General features: G+C 46.5%; 1 protein-coding gene across 2 annotated transcripts in view; it reads right to left on the reverse strand.

Moving 5' to 3' along the window:
- xkr4 (XK related 4) overlaps positions 1 to 13,874 on the reverse strand; it is a 37,128-nt gene extending 23,254 nt beyond the window's left edge. Inside the window, exons 1-2 of one of the 2 annotated variants that reach the window (XM_081723386.1) lie at positions 12,979 to 13,169; positions 12,495 to 12,799 (exon numbers count right to left, since the gene is read on the reverse strand). In XM_081723386.1, coding sequence (XP_081579512.1) covers positions 12,495 to 12,799; positions 12,979 to 13,026 — 353 coding nt within the window. In that variant the 5' untranslated portion in view covers positions 13,027 to 13,169. Of the gene's footprint in view, positions 1 to 12,494 lie in introns of both variants that reach the window. The other variant, XM_027001239.3, reaches the window with a different exon arrangement.
- Between the last annotated feature and the right edge of the window lie 575 nt (positions 13,875 to 14,449).

Here is a 14,449-nt window from a genome sequence, read left to right on the forward strand (position 1 = left end):
CCAGTGCTATTGAATCATTTGTAGTCGATTCTGACCAGAGTTACACATATGTTTTCAGTGAGACTTCAGTTATTGCAAATGCCAGGTCACATCTCAACTCGGGGTCACGCAGACGTGTCCAAGCATGACGCATGTATGTGAACTCTGTGATCCTGTTTAAGATTTTTTACCCGCACAATAATAAAGTTAATTAAAAAAAACAGTGCAAGCCCTCCCTTTTATTTAGTTTTTTGCTATCCACACAGCCGGTTTTGTAAAACATGGCTCTGTTGCAAAAGCACTGCTAGAAGCCACATGTTCAGCTCCACGTTTCTACAGGTGGAGCAGGAAGTTAATACCAACCAGGTAGGTGGGGACCCAGTTAAAATTCAGGCAAAATTCAGAATATGCCCACACACTGCTACAAGTGTACACGCACGGCTCTTAATGAAGTGTCCTGAAGTGTCGAAATATCCTTTTTCTTCTACCAAAGTGCCCAAAGTGCAGATATACAAAGCTCTCAGAATACATTGTGCCACTCTTATAGGATGTGTGTTACACATCCAGTGTCTACTGGGGATTAACAGCTTCAAAACTTGATCTGAAAGTCTAGCACACTACCAATCAGAATTTCCCAAAACCAGTACAGTGTTAACAACGTCTTAAATAAAAGAGTGTTCAGTGTGATACTCGCTCTACCACGTGGTCTTTGTTTTACAATGCTTTTGGGAAGCCCTGCCCTTCAGGTGCAAAACCAGGTCTGCTGCATTTTTGTTACTGTGTGCTGATATTGAACTGTTTATAAAGAAATGTAATAATTCTGTAATTGTTGGTTATTATATAATCGGAAACAATATTCTTGTCTCGGACAACAACCTTGTGACTTAACATTGGAAATATTAATTGTCCAAGGCACTACTTTAAAAAGGTTAACAGAAAGAAAAGGGCCATCAGGGTCAGTTTGGTGACCCTAATGCTGCAAACACAAGCTTTGCCCCATCCCTCTCGTTTCTACAAACAAACACCTACGACAAACATGTGCAAACTTTCCAGTGCTTCACTCACTCATGGCCTTCCCAGAAACACTCTTCCAGAAACATCCTATCTCTTCCTGAGACTAACTCCCAGACGCCCGGCTTGCTCCGTCTGCGGGCATGTCTAACGCAGTCCGACGGGAGGCATGCCGTGCCGTGTATTGATCAAGGTATGGATGGTGATGATGATGATGATGATGATGATGTTGATGATGTAACGTCTGGCAACATCTGTCTGGTGTCCTCAGTGATACGCCACAAAAAGATAAATATTTGATTAGTGGCTTTTTCAGTAAACAGAGTCAGATGAAAGCAAGGAAGAACCTGCTAGCACGTAACGAGTTTACATTCCTTCAAACCTCGTAAACATGACGTGAGCTCAGTCTTTTCAGACCAGTAGCTGACAAAATTAGGTAATATTCAAAGAGACATTTCATCTGCTGACAATGGGATACATTAGGTAGTAATTTCATTCATGGCATTCAAATAGCACTGGCAAAAAATTGTAAACAGACATACTGAATTGCGTGGGAAGCTGCACATTGGACAACTACGTTGCCAATAAATTAAAAAAAAAAAAAAAAGCTCCAAGAAGGCCCTTTTATAATTTCACAAATCGCAAACAGTTACTGACTCACAGGTGACAGTGCGAAGTCTGAATTCCCATGAAACGTTAGGGGGGATGGAACTGAGCTCTGCATCTCCTGGCCTGCGTGAGGGGAAGGATGGAACGCGTCTCTCACTTGCTGGTCAGTGTTTCCCTGCTGCGGAACGTCTGGCACTGAGATCCGGTTTTGCAGGGGGCACCGCCATTGTCGGCGGGCCTCCTTCCATTTTTGGCGCACGGGAGCCTAATGGAGCGCGAAATTAAGTTCCGTTGTGAACTGAATATTTGGAGATTGCGGCTCTGAAAGAGTGGTGCCACCATGCCCCAGCACGGGCCCGCGGGCTGAGGGCACTTTGTCGCCGCCCTGGTTCGCTCTGCGGCGAGGTGGCAGACCACACGGACACGGCAGGAGGAAACAGGGCAGCTGGGGTTGCCCTGGGCCGCCGTGCGTGCGCCCCGCGACCTGTGAGAGCGATTAGTGGGGAGGTACATTTGCAGAACAGCTGCCTTCAAACGTGCAGCCCACGTCAGAACTTGGGAAACGCTAACAAGGAAGAGGCATTCTGATAAAACAGCGTCACCAATCTGGAGGTCTGGGGGCCTGTGTAGTTCAGTTCTGTCCCTAATCGGCTGAGTCTGATTGAACTAAATATTAAACCTCTCATGACCTGAGCGTCTGTCGTGGACCATAGTGATGGGTGTGGATGTGGTAGAAGGACGAGCAGAAGATAACTACGGCTTTTGCAACTCCTTTACAGCAAGCCTGTGGTTTGTTTGTTTTTTTATTACAGTGAAGAGCAGGCCTCTTGCTCAACTTCTCTCTCTCTCTCTCTCTGTTTTTCTTTCTCTCTGCTTCATTGTGTCTACCCAACATGCTCTCTCTGGCCCACAAATGGAGGCCAACATGTCTTTGAGACTGACGAGTCAAACTTTACTTTCTCAAGCCAGATATGGATCTGAAATCTGTGAAACCTTTACTTGTTCACACAAAGGCGCCTTCAAGGCAGGTCTGCTGAGACTTCTTCACACACACACACACACACACACACACACACACACACACACACACGCACAACAACTGGGATAACAGCAAAAGCATCCGCTGTAGCTGACACATATCAATAGTGAATCAAAACACAGCCAATTCCTCAGAAGTGGAAATATATATGGTGTGAATAACTCGTGTCACTCAGGCATGCTGGGAGGTCTGCTTGCTCGTTCCCTCGGCTCCGCATCCTCAAAATGCCTCCCTGCTTTTACGCCTCATCAAGGGCTCCACTAACAGGTTCCCGCCACATTAAAAAGCGAAAATGGGGATTTGTCACTCCAACTCTTAATTCGCAGTCATCTCGCGAAGCGGCACTGTTGCGAACAGACGCCGCGGCCCTTGTATGCAGAGCGCAGGGAAACAGCCGCGATCAGCTTTGGTTCTTTGGTGCCTAATAACTACTTTTTGTTTGTGGCCTTCTTCAAGAAGGTCAGAATTAAACTTCCACAATAAAACAGTCGAAGCATTCACGAAAACCATTTCTACTAACATACACAAGTACACAGGAAATGTATACACCCCCTAACCCCCCTTCCCCACTCCAGCGCACACTCAGAACAAGGAGCCTTTGCTTCGTTTAAGCGAATGAACACAAATGAAAACGCGTGGGAAAGGAACTCAGAATGAACCGAAGGCAGTGCGGAGGATGCTTGCTTGAACTCATTAGAGTAAGTTGACACAAATGCGCTCATTCGAAACGAGGAATGCTCACTACAGAGTTGGATTATTTGATTTCGCAGACGCAGCAGGCCTTGCACGTCTCTCTGTGAATCACCAAGTTGCATCCGGTCAGCAATTTCAGCGTTGCACTATCATGTCCTTTCCCCGTCTCCAGAGGGAACACGAGTGTGCCGAATATATTTTGAATGAGTGAGCGCGTGCGTGCATGACCCCTACAAACATAAGCTTTTTGTTGTTTTCGGAGGGATTTTGGGAGTCGGCTCATCCTCACTCTCTCTAATTTGAAGTCATTTGTTCCTCTCTCTTTCTCCCTGGCAACGACGTGTTGAAAGTGAGCAAGGAAGGTCTTGTCGTGACAGCGATGATGTCTCACCGAGACTGCGGCCCCACCAGCTACAACATCCTCCCCGGCCCTAGAGCACACGCACGCACGACGTGTAAGCGTAACGCATTCTAATGCACAAGCACAAGGCCTGACACACAGAAACCACACCATCAGCAGAATGATATATTTCACCTGGTCATAATGAAAGAACAAATATGTCCTTAATAGCAGAGAACATTCTTATCTTCAGAACAACAGTCACCGACGTCAGCGCCTATTGCTATGGAAACTGACATGTCTGAAATCCTCATAAGAGTGGAAAAATGTTCACCAAAGTTTACGTTTAGCACTGGAGAGCTTCAATGTCTCCTTTGATTATGGGGTGTTTCATTGTGAAACACCTGCACGAACAACATACAGTTACCCTTACACTAGATTCACTTGGGATAGTTGAGTTTCTGGGGGAAATCGCTTTGTTATTAATTGAGTGGCAAAACGGAAGCCAACCATAACCATTAGTAACAGGACACACCCAGACTTAATTAGTAATACGATCTGCCTGTTTCTTTTCCATCTCGCTAATTTTAAAGCAGAGGGGTTCCTGGAGTTCCATAAGTTCACCACAATAATAAACTCTCTAGGGTGAACCAAACTCAAGAAGGAATCAATTTGATTAGAGAACATGGGCTAAATGTGGAGCAATGTACAGGAACACCAGTACTTGGGCTGGAAAGAGCCTTTCTGGGTAATTTAGTACTCAACGATGAATCATCCACGCTGAACAGACACCAGCTCTGCGATGGTCGCTACCCGAATGGAAGCTCTGATCAACTGACAGCCCTTCATGCCTCGGTGGTAATGCAGTGTAAGAGGTTCCCACTTTCTTATACAGAGCCAGCAACCTACGGGGACATTCACCATCTGTTTAAAAAAAGTTTGTATATTTCTATAAATGCGGCTTTCCTGAAGTGCAGCTGTTTGCCTTATAGCCTGTAAGGGGTCTGAGAGGTTCGGCGAGTTAGCCAAAGCTACAGCTTGCTAACGTGGGCAGGTTACGGAAAAATGGCATTCAGGTCCTGGCACGGATGCCTGCCCCCCGGTCCGGCGTGGCCGCTGCGGGCTGCAGCCGTCCGCGAGGAGGCCAAATGGGCTCCTCCGGAAAGAGGCATCCTCTCCTGGCCTGATCCTCTAGATCCGGCACCTTGGGGCCATTTCAGGGACGCACTGCTGGAAACGTCAGGGACCTTAAATGGAGAAAGAGGAGCTCCCAAACCTATAGACCACCATGCCACAGCAACCTGCTTTTTCGCTTCCTCCCCACTCTGTCTGTCTCTTTCTCCCATCGTTCCCTTTTCTCCTTGTTCTCTTTTAACCATTCCTTTTTGCCCTCTGCATGCACGCACCTGTGCCCTATAACTCTGATGCATGACAAAAAAGGTTTTACAGAGTGAGGGTCTCTGTATTTTCTGCTTCATTTTGAAGCGCTCAGATGTACCAAAAAAAAAAAAAGGGGGGGGGGGGCAACTGGAAATCCCGCCCCCTCCAGCCAGTAGCTCTCTGCCCCCAGCCTCTCTTTCATCCACACAGGAGGGGGACTGCCTCTGAACCCCACAGTCATGCCAGACTACCATCACTGCACGTTCTCTCAGGGAATACTGAAATTGCAGCAATGCACCAAGCAACTGAAAAATGTACTGGATTCTGGTATTATGATCATTTCAAAGCAGTTAGCAATGAACATTTGCATAAGTGCTGTCGGTAATGATGATGGTTATGGATGTCTTTCTTTGTAGTAGTTGTTTATATTGTGCAAGATTAGAGGCAAGTTGTGTGACAAATGTTCATAAATGGTGTGTGCGTAATAAATATTGCCACCTGTTTATTGAGACGCTCTCAGGAAGATGTAGTATAAAAAAAGAATAACAGCTTGTGCAATATTTCCAAGAGGATAGTTTCTCTACGTGGCCATACCATTAGACCTGAACCGCTGACAGAGCTGGAAGGGTCCAATCTCATGTTAGCTTAATGTTTCCTAATAGAGTTTGATAGGCACAGTTTTGATTCCCGTGTACTATACTTTCTGAAATTTTGATCAATAATCTTATTTAGGGCATTATTCCATAGCTGTATTTGTAATTGTATTCCATCTGTGTTCAAAACCAAAAATTCTCTTTGCTAGGGTTGTAGTTTAATCGTATCCTCGGACTCAGACCTAATGCGCAAGCATAAGGATTTATTTCACAGAGACAACAAAACACTACTGTATTTCGCTTTGGACAGGAGTGTCCGATACATGTAAACATTCACTCTTACTCTGGGAGGAAAAGTAAGCCAAACATTTCTTTCTTTTTTGTTATTCTGTGTGTACATTTATTATTGCACCCAGGTTTCTCACAGGGTGGAACATCTAAGGGGGAGCAGAGCCGCACCCTGGGAGCTCCCTCTGCTCCCTCTGTGGCCTGCTTCTGAAGGGGGAGGCAGCTGGTGCCACAGGGGTGGACGTCTCTGACCACGGCCTGAGGAGGCGCACGGGACCAGGAGCTTGAACGCTGCGAATGCTGGACGTGGCGAGAGGTTGTGCCCAGAGATATTGAACACGATCCCTTACCCCACCTCGGAAACCCTGCCTGCCCCAGGCTACAGGTGGCCTCCACAGGTGCACTCCTCGTTTGCATTTGTTCGCAATGGCATAAGGAAGCCATTCCCAGAGCCAGTCGCCCGGAGCGGGCCGCAGCGAGAGTTCTTTCAAGGGAGGGGGCCCGGTCATAGAAAACGGCGGGTGGATCCTCAAACAGCTGCAGGCGCGTGGGGGTGGGGTGCACCCCCTCTCCGATTCTTCTTCTGTCATGGAGTAGCCACCATTAGGATCCCAGGGGAAGTGCCCCAGCTGGGCCTTATTTGTCCCTTCATTATAGTTGGAGGAAGCCAGCCTCCACCTCGCGGAGCGCCCAGTTCCGATGTAGAGTGTCTTCCTAAAGAGATCAAGCTCAGTTTCTCTGGGATAGAAAACATTAAGGTGCTTTCTCCTGGCATTCCAGTGGCCAAACGTACACTATGGGCCAGCAGTCTGGACAAAGAGCATGTTTATTCAGTCCTAAGTGGGGAATCACACTGTCATGTAGTCTGGCATATGATGTATATTTAAGACAGTGTCCTGCCATAGTTTTAGGCAGCATGTGGCAACAATTTGTGGCTAATGATTTGTTTTGAAGTCAACCACATTATACTCTGTCTCATACATTAACATGACTGGGGAAAGCGGTAAATGAAATTAAATGTTATGCATCTGCCAATAACTATTAAAGCATAATGGCCTAGTATAAGATCTCAAGTATGGAGTAACTCCTTCAAATGCAGAGATGAAATGAAGATCAATATAAAAACCCGATGTGAGAATTCCCAGGACCTTTCCCAGTGGAGCAGAGGTTGCCAGGCAAAGAGTGACCAGAAGATGCCGAGCAAATCCTGAACAGTTTCAACGCACACACACTTCATTTAACTCTTATCTGGTTAACTCATCACCAATGCAACACAGGTGGAAGTGGGTTAAAGGACATTGCAGCATGGTTTCCACCTGAACACATAAGATATGGACCAGGCCGTGCGAGAAAAGCAGACAGGCCATTAGAAGATGTACGATCCCTACTTGATTATTGCTGATGGTAAAACATAGTCTGCAAGAAAGACTGTGCTGGACACAGCAAGAGTTGGTTTTGCGACTCTGCAACAGGCAAGCAGGCTTCAGAGTACTAAAAAAGAGCTTCAAGGGAAGTGGCAGTGAAGCGCAGCAGAGGACAGTTGGGATCCAAACCCAGTGGCCCAACAAAACCCGGGACTGGAACCCAGACCCGCTTTGCCTTCATTCTGAGATCACATCGGCACGAGGCACCAGGGCCAACTGCGGTCTAGGGAGGAAGGGAAGAGCGTTTAATGGTGGCTTCTTCCAGCCCCTGTGCACTGCACATTCCAGGGGTCACCTTGCCCCAGCACACCTGCCTTAAACTCCCAAAAGGCTGGGTAATCAGCTGCTGAGTGGAGTAAGGAGTGGGAGCAGGCGGGCACCACCACCCTGTGCGTGGCAGGTTTTCTCTAGGTAACGCTGCTTAAAGCTCGGAGTGTGGCGAATGCCTCCTTTGAGGAGGGAGCCCGCTTATACGTAACACGCAGCATACTTCCATCAGGGGCATGCTTGCCGTTACGCTAAGCTGCCGTCCTGTGCACACTTGGCATGACGAGCAATCTCGCCATCATGCTGCCATCATGGGTACCAGTTGTTCATTCAGTAAGCAGTGCTTGACAACCATAATTGTGTTTTCTGACGTTAATTAAAAGACAGGCAGTGAAAATAGTGCAGAAGCCCTTGAAACGTTGGTGTGTGTGTGTGTGTGTATATGTGTCCTTGTGTCTGTGCATGTCACTATAAATCACTATAAATTCAGAAATGCACATGTATGAATATGTAGGTGAATATGTTTGTGTGTGTCTGTGTGTGTGTGTATGTGTGTGTGTGTGTATGTGTGTGTGTGTTCATATATGGTAAATTTGGATTAAGAGACAAATTTGGATACCCCCCCAACAATCACTTGCCCCCAAAAACATTACAAGAACAATGTCATCAGGCCTGGGAGTCCAAAATAAACCCCCTCACCATGGCTGCATGCTGGACTACAGGCTGGACGTGTAGCCGGAGGCACTAAAGCTAACCATTACAACCTAGAAAAAGCAAGACATTTAAATAAATGGATCAAACGAAACCACAAGACCCCAAAGTCAATAAAAATAAGTATTGTTAATAAACTACAGCAGTACGTGGTGCCTAAATGCAGATGCTGCCATCAAAACAAACACAGCACCGTGAATTAGTACATTTGCCAACAGCTACAGGAGTTGCTAATCACAGAGAGTTTCTGGCTACAACTGTTACGACCTTTTGAAAGGTCTGCAATCGCTGTGCTGTAAAGCCGCCCCATGACAATGTCTGCTGTGGGAAAAAAACAACACGCAAAAAAAACGGGCGGAGTTTATATGGTCCACGGTTGTTGCTGAGGTTGGTGGGCTACGAGGTACGGACACTGGCCTCTCGTTCCGACTGCCGTGAGGTGGCACCAATGGTTGGCCAGTGCCAAGAAGGGTCCCTGACTTCTACAATGGAATCCACTTATCAGCGGCAGGAGTGGTAGCCTGAAAAGTGATGGGTCCCGATGGGCCTGGGGGTTTGGACGCTTTCTCCAATACAGAATACCGACTTCATGCTTGTGCTTATTGCATCATGCTGACCAAAATACAAATATAAACCATCCAATTGCAATTTGACGTACATTCCTGCAACATTGGCAACAAATCTGAGCTACGAGAAATGGATGATTTCATATTTCATTTATTCCTAACCTGGAATAAGGCTTCTCTGAGCTGCGTGCATCTGCTTCCATTGCTCCAGCCTTAGCAAACACGGTCATCATTCCTGGGATTATTAAAAGCAATAAGGACACAGTAGTTTGTTTCTACCTTGTCCTACAAAAGAGCACAACTGAGAACTTTAATCAGGCATTCGGCTAAACTGGAGCAACCACAGCGTTACAAGACAAAAGATTCTCTTCACAATGGCCCCTAGAGATGAGAGAGGATATTGCCAATACAAGTCAATTTGTATCTCTACCAAAGAGCCACAAAAAGAGAGAGAGAGAGAGAGAGGGAGGGAGGGAGTTGTGTCTCAGTTTGGTTTAACCCCTTAGTGAATATACATAGACATTTTTAATAGGAAAAAAATGGCCCTGGTTCTTTGTTAGAATGAAGTATGAGGCTTCGAGAACCACGTGCTAAATTCCACATAGCCAACAATTCCTCACCATTTCTTGCTAATACGACCCTGAGCTATGAACACCAGACCTGTTTGTATTCAGCGCACTCTGTGTAGGGACATGGCCTGTGTGCATAATGATGTGGGGTGAATCCCGCTTGCGGTTAGCCATGATAGAGAGAAAGGAGGCAGCGGTCCCAGTGACGTGGAGGTGGAGCATCCCTAGCCTGGTCCTACCTCACAGTCATATTTACATTACGCCGCATAAAACCACTCACATTAGCATACATCAGCATGAGTAACTTAATATGATCATTTAGGCGGAGCTTGCTGGATCGTGTAGTGTGAATGAAGGGCTCATTGCCTTCTTGTTCAAGAGATATGAACATGCAGTGCGTTTACTGCAGAATAATACGAGCGCCTATTATCTGTCCCCCTGTTGCTTAAAGTTTCCATTTAGGCCCGATCACAGTCGATTAAATGGCAATATATTCCAGCACGCTCGGCGGTCCTATATATAACCCGTGCCAACCAAAACACGCAGCACAACTGCTGTAAAGTTCAGTGGGCATGCTCCATCTGCCTCAGACCAGGACCAGGTCTAGGGAAGCGTCAAGAGCACGTGCAGATAACGCCGGTCATCACATCTGCCATGCCGGCCTCTGACCGGCCGCTATAAAGACCCAACACTTCATTTAGATCCATAAGCGGCACCTGGTCGCCACTGTGGCGCTGAGCACCAAGGGGTTAGGTACACGCTCATTTGCAGTGCAATCATGTAGGTCCGGCTCGTTAGGAGAACCGATCAGCCAAGACCCCACAGAGAGGAACTCTCATACTACCCCACCGCCAAGCTTGGAAATGAAATGTGAAATAACATCTCTGGCCATTAAAAAAGTTAATAACAATAGCTAGCATGCCTACAGAGACAGTTGTGCATGAAATTCAAAATGGCCAGGTTATAAGCACTAAAATCATTAAAAAAATAAAAACATTGTGATAAGATGCGCCAATGACATGTGTTCATATATTTATGTCATTGCATTATGGAGGTTTTATCATGGCCCTGCAGTGACAAGGAGTAGGGGGCTAGCAATGAAGTGTTATGAAGTTCTATAAAACTCCATAAAGACCATGAATGTGAAGGTCAAAGAAAATATGTGATAAAGGGAAGATGTTAAAGTGAAAAACAATTATATTCAGAATTGAACCAAACAGATTCCAGATTCACCCCCTAAAAACTTTTTGTATACATAATCATGATAACTAATAGCATATTTATCTCACAAAGATCTCACAAAATCAGATTCATACACTTAAAACAAAAGCAAGGACAATATATATATAGATTAGGTTAAAATAATTTCATATGCATTAATTTACATTGCATATGATTCCCACTGTATAATAACCCATGACTTCTGAATTATTCTAGAGGCAAACCTAAGAAGTCACCATGTTCAGACATGACACAGTATTCACAATCACAGTCATAATACAGAAGTACTGCACTGATGATTAGCCATGTCACCGTACACCAGTGTTAATCAGCACCGTCTCAGTCTACTGATTAAATGGAAGCATGTCACCTGTTGGCGGTCACTGATGCAGGCCTACACCACATGTTCCCTTCTAGAAGCCTTTCGTGCAGCAAAAGCCTCCAACCGAATGAGTGAAAAGAAGCTGTTTGTTATTAATAGCTGCTGTAATGGGTTTTGTTGGGGGGGGTTTCTGAGATGGCAAGCATATGTTTGACCCATTGTTCCCCACCTGCTGAAGAAGCGGCCATTAGTTTCTACAGTTGTGCAGACTGCACTGTTTCTACAGTTCTCCAGACTCCAACCAGAGCACACAACTGTGTCAGCCCCAATTCAGCACTTTGCAGACTCATTGCCGAAAGTGGGACCGAATCCAAGGCTGAAGGAACTTGCGCTTGAAAAGCCAGTCCCCCCAAGTTCACAGCCGTCATCTGGTCGCATTCTGTTCTGTTTGAGAGCCCTGTTCAGGCCAGCTCTGCTAAACCCACGGAGCCCCTGGCAGTCACCCGGCGCGCTGCTGTTCTAATGGAGTCTTGTATTCTCCCGAAGCTGATCTATAGCAAAATCCCTGCAAAACTACAGCTTTCTGCCTTCCGTGAACCACCTCTAACTTAGCAGCTGGATATCGTTTATATTTTGGACAGCGTCCAGGCAAAGCGCACAGGGTCAAATGCAAGCAGCAAACAGACCGTTGCTGGCCTGAATGTGCCGATTCACTCAGGCTTCCGGCCAGCCCCGGTGGGAGTGACACCATGAAACCGAATCGGCTCATCTGAGCCCGACCACTCCTACTGTGGAGCTAAGTGCTGACTGCAGCTTCTAGCAGAGGACTGTACTGACTTGCTAACACCCAGCACGCGCCCATGGGTGGTCCGACGACCTTGTGTGCCGTAAGGGAAACTCCTGAAAGACCTGTCCATCCAGGCCACTAAAAGACCCTCAAACAGCTCTTGCAGTAACAGCTCGTGGAGTTGAGTGAAATATAGCAGAGTGATTCTCAGACACATTATTAGAGGATCTGATTAAGCAGAAGGAAATGACGTCTGTGGACTCACCCCAACACTATAGCATTTGGTGGTCTGTCATTCCAACTCTCTGTGAATTTATTGGGAGGTATTTTTACAGTATAAATTAATAGAGAAAGCATTAGCCTGTATACATATTCAAAGGCAGCCAGTGAAAACGTCATACGCCGTGCACGTCCCACTTCTGAGAGAGCTTTTAAAAACTCCATGCAAGGTTTGAATGCAACTGAGGGGGCTTCCTTGGTATGAACACAACAGGTTTAAATGGATAACATCCACCACAATATTTACATCAGACACAACTCAATAGAACAAAACGAATCATGACACACAAAACCCAGGGGTTATCCAACAAGTTTAAATAACCAGCTATGCGACACGACTAACGTGAAGTGTTCGCATATTAGCTTATGACTGATGCATCGCCCGAGTGGACCGCCACACGCGTCTCTCCGCTTACCTCCAGATTTGCCCGAGCTGCAGAATGTGAATGATGGACTGCAACAGCCAAATACAGAAGGAACATGAAGCCGAGGGTTTCTTGTTAGTCCGGGCTGCGGTACTGCTGTTGCTGCTGTTCGTTGTGGTGTTGCTCTTGCTTGCCGTAGAAGCCTGCCTTTGAGGCGTGGACGGGTGGGCTCCGACGTCCCCATGCGAAGCGGAACAGCTTAGCAGCTTCCCGTCCATGTGGGAGCAGCCCGCCGCATCGCCGGCGGAGCTGTCCTCGGTGCTGAAATCGTGAACGAACCATCTAAAACTGAACACCTGAACAGAGAATGACCCAAGCACCACAAAAAACAACGTCAGCCCGAACCACCAGTACTCGCCGCGGAGGCAATAGTCGACAGACAGCCAAATATCGGTGCCCACGTCGGCGAAATACACCGCCACTGCGGCGAGGATCCATAGACAGTCCCAAACTGTGTATTTTTGCTGTTCCCTACCGAGGCGAAGGCATGTCGAATTAGAACCACAGCACCGCGACTCCCCATTGGCGAAGTCCGCCTCTCCGGTTCCAGAATCCGGCTGCGATCCTGGAGCTAGCCCTTGTACAGATCCCGAGTGATCCGAATTCTGCAAAGGCGTAAATGCTACATCGCTCTTTTTCATTTTCAGCACCCCGTCTGATTTAGCGGCCATTATAGCAGCTTCGTCTTCCCGTCGCCTGCGCCGTCTTTTTCGTCTCCGTTCTCGTCCTCCCTTCGGCTCCTCTCTTCCAGGCGAATAGACAGTGGGCTGGGCGACCTCCTCTTCCGCCAGCTACAGCGCCGCCTGCACATTACAAAGCAACACTTCCTTTTGGTGGCGGGTATGAACCATATGCTCTCTCGTGGCTCTTACTTAAAACTATGACATCATTGCTTTGCAACTCTTCCTCAGTCGCTCATCACGGTGTTCATCAGTTGCAGTGCACCCTTACGGCAGCTCCAGAGACCATGGATTCTACATCTTATAATTTAAACAATAAAGCCTGTGTGTTTTGCATTTAAAGTCTATCGTTATTTAACATTTTATTTGTATTTTTTTTATTTATTTTCATCGCAGTTACCCTACTGAAAATTGGCACAACTGGCTCTTTGGTTGTATCAACACAGAAAAAAAGGTAATTCGATCGTGGAGGCTGTATGATAGACTGATTTAAATGCCGAAACAAATGCAAAATTTGCATAATCCTTCGTCGAAAAAAAGCAATAAAACGATTTCTTCGACTTATTCCTGTTCCGTGAAATAGGGCTTAGGAAATACGGTTCAGCACCGTGAAAATCACGCAGTTCGGCTGGAAGATCCGCCGTAAACAAACCAGCCGTTCATCTACGCTATACCACCAAGCACGCGTTACTGCCTTTGTGCCGGGTGGGCTGACTTGCGTCATTATTAAATTTACTGGCCCCCTTGAGCAGCGACGTCGCCGCGTCGGCGACACACCCTCCGTTTGCCGATATAGTGTCGGAGATGCTCGCTGAACGAGAGTGCGCACTGGTCTCAGCCACATCTGCCCGATGAACGAATTCTTTCAGCACTGGATTTTAAGAACAAAGGTAACGGCGTCGCATCTGATGGTCAGACATCGTGCAGAGTCGTGCCCACCGTGACCTAACTCAGCCGTAAATGTGCGGAACGTTACGGTAATGCTGAGACAAAGTGAAACGGTGGCGTCACTCTTCATATTGACGGAAAGTACCGGTGAGGTGGCATTCATTCGCCTTAACAGTGAGCTGCTAATGAACAAAGCTCATATGTCTCCTGTTTAAATATTATATATATATATATATATATATATATATATATATATATATATGTGTGTGTGTGTGTGATATACACACATACATACACACACACACACACACACACACACACACACACACACATATATATATATATATATATATATATATATATATATATATATATATA

The sequence above is a fragment of the Electrophorus electricus genome, chromosome 11 (assembly GCF_041902795.1).
Source record: "Electrophorus electricus isolate QZ-2024a chromosome 11, ASM4190279v1, whole genome shotgun sequence".
NCBI classification, from domain to species: Eukaryota; Metazoa; Chordata; class Actinopteri; order Gymnotiformes; family Gymnotidae; genus Electrophorus; species Electrophorus electricus.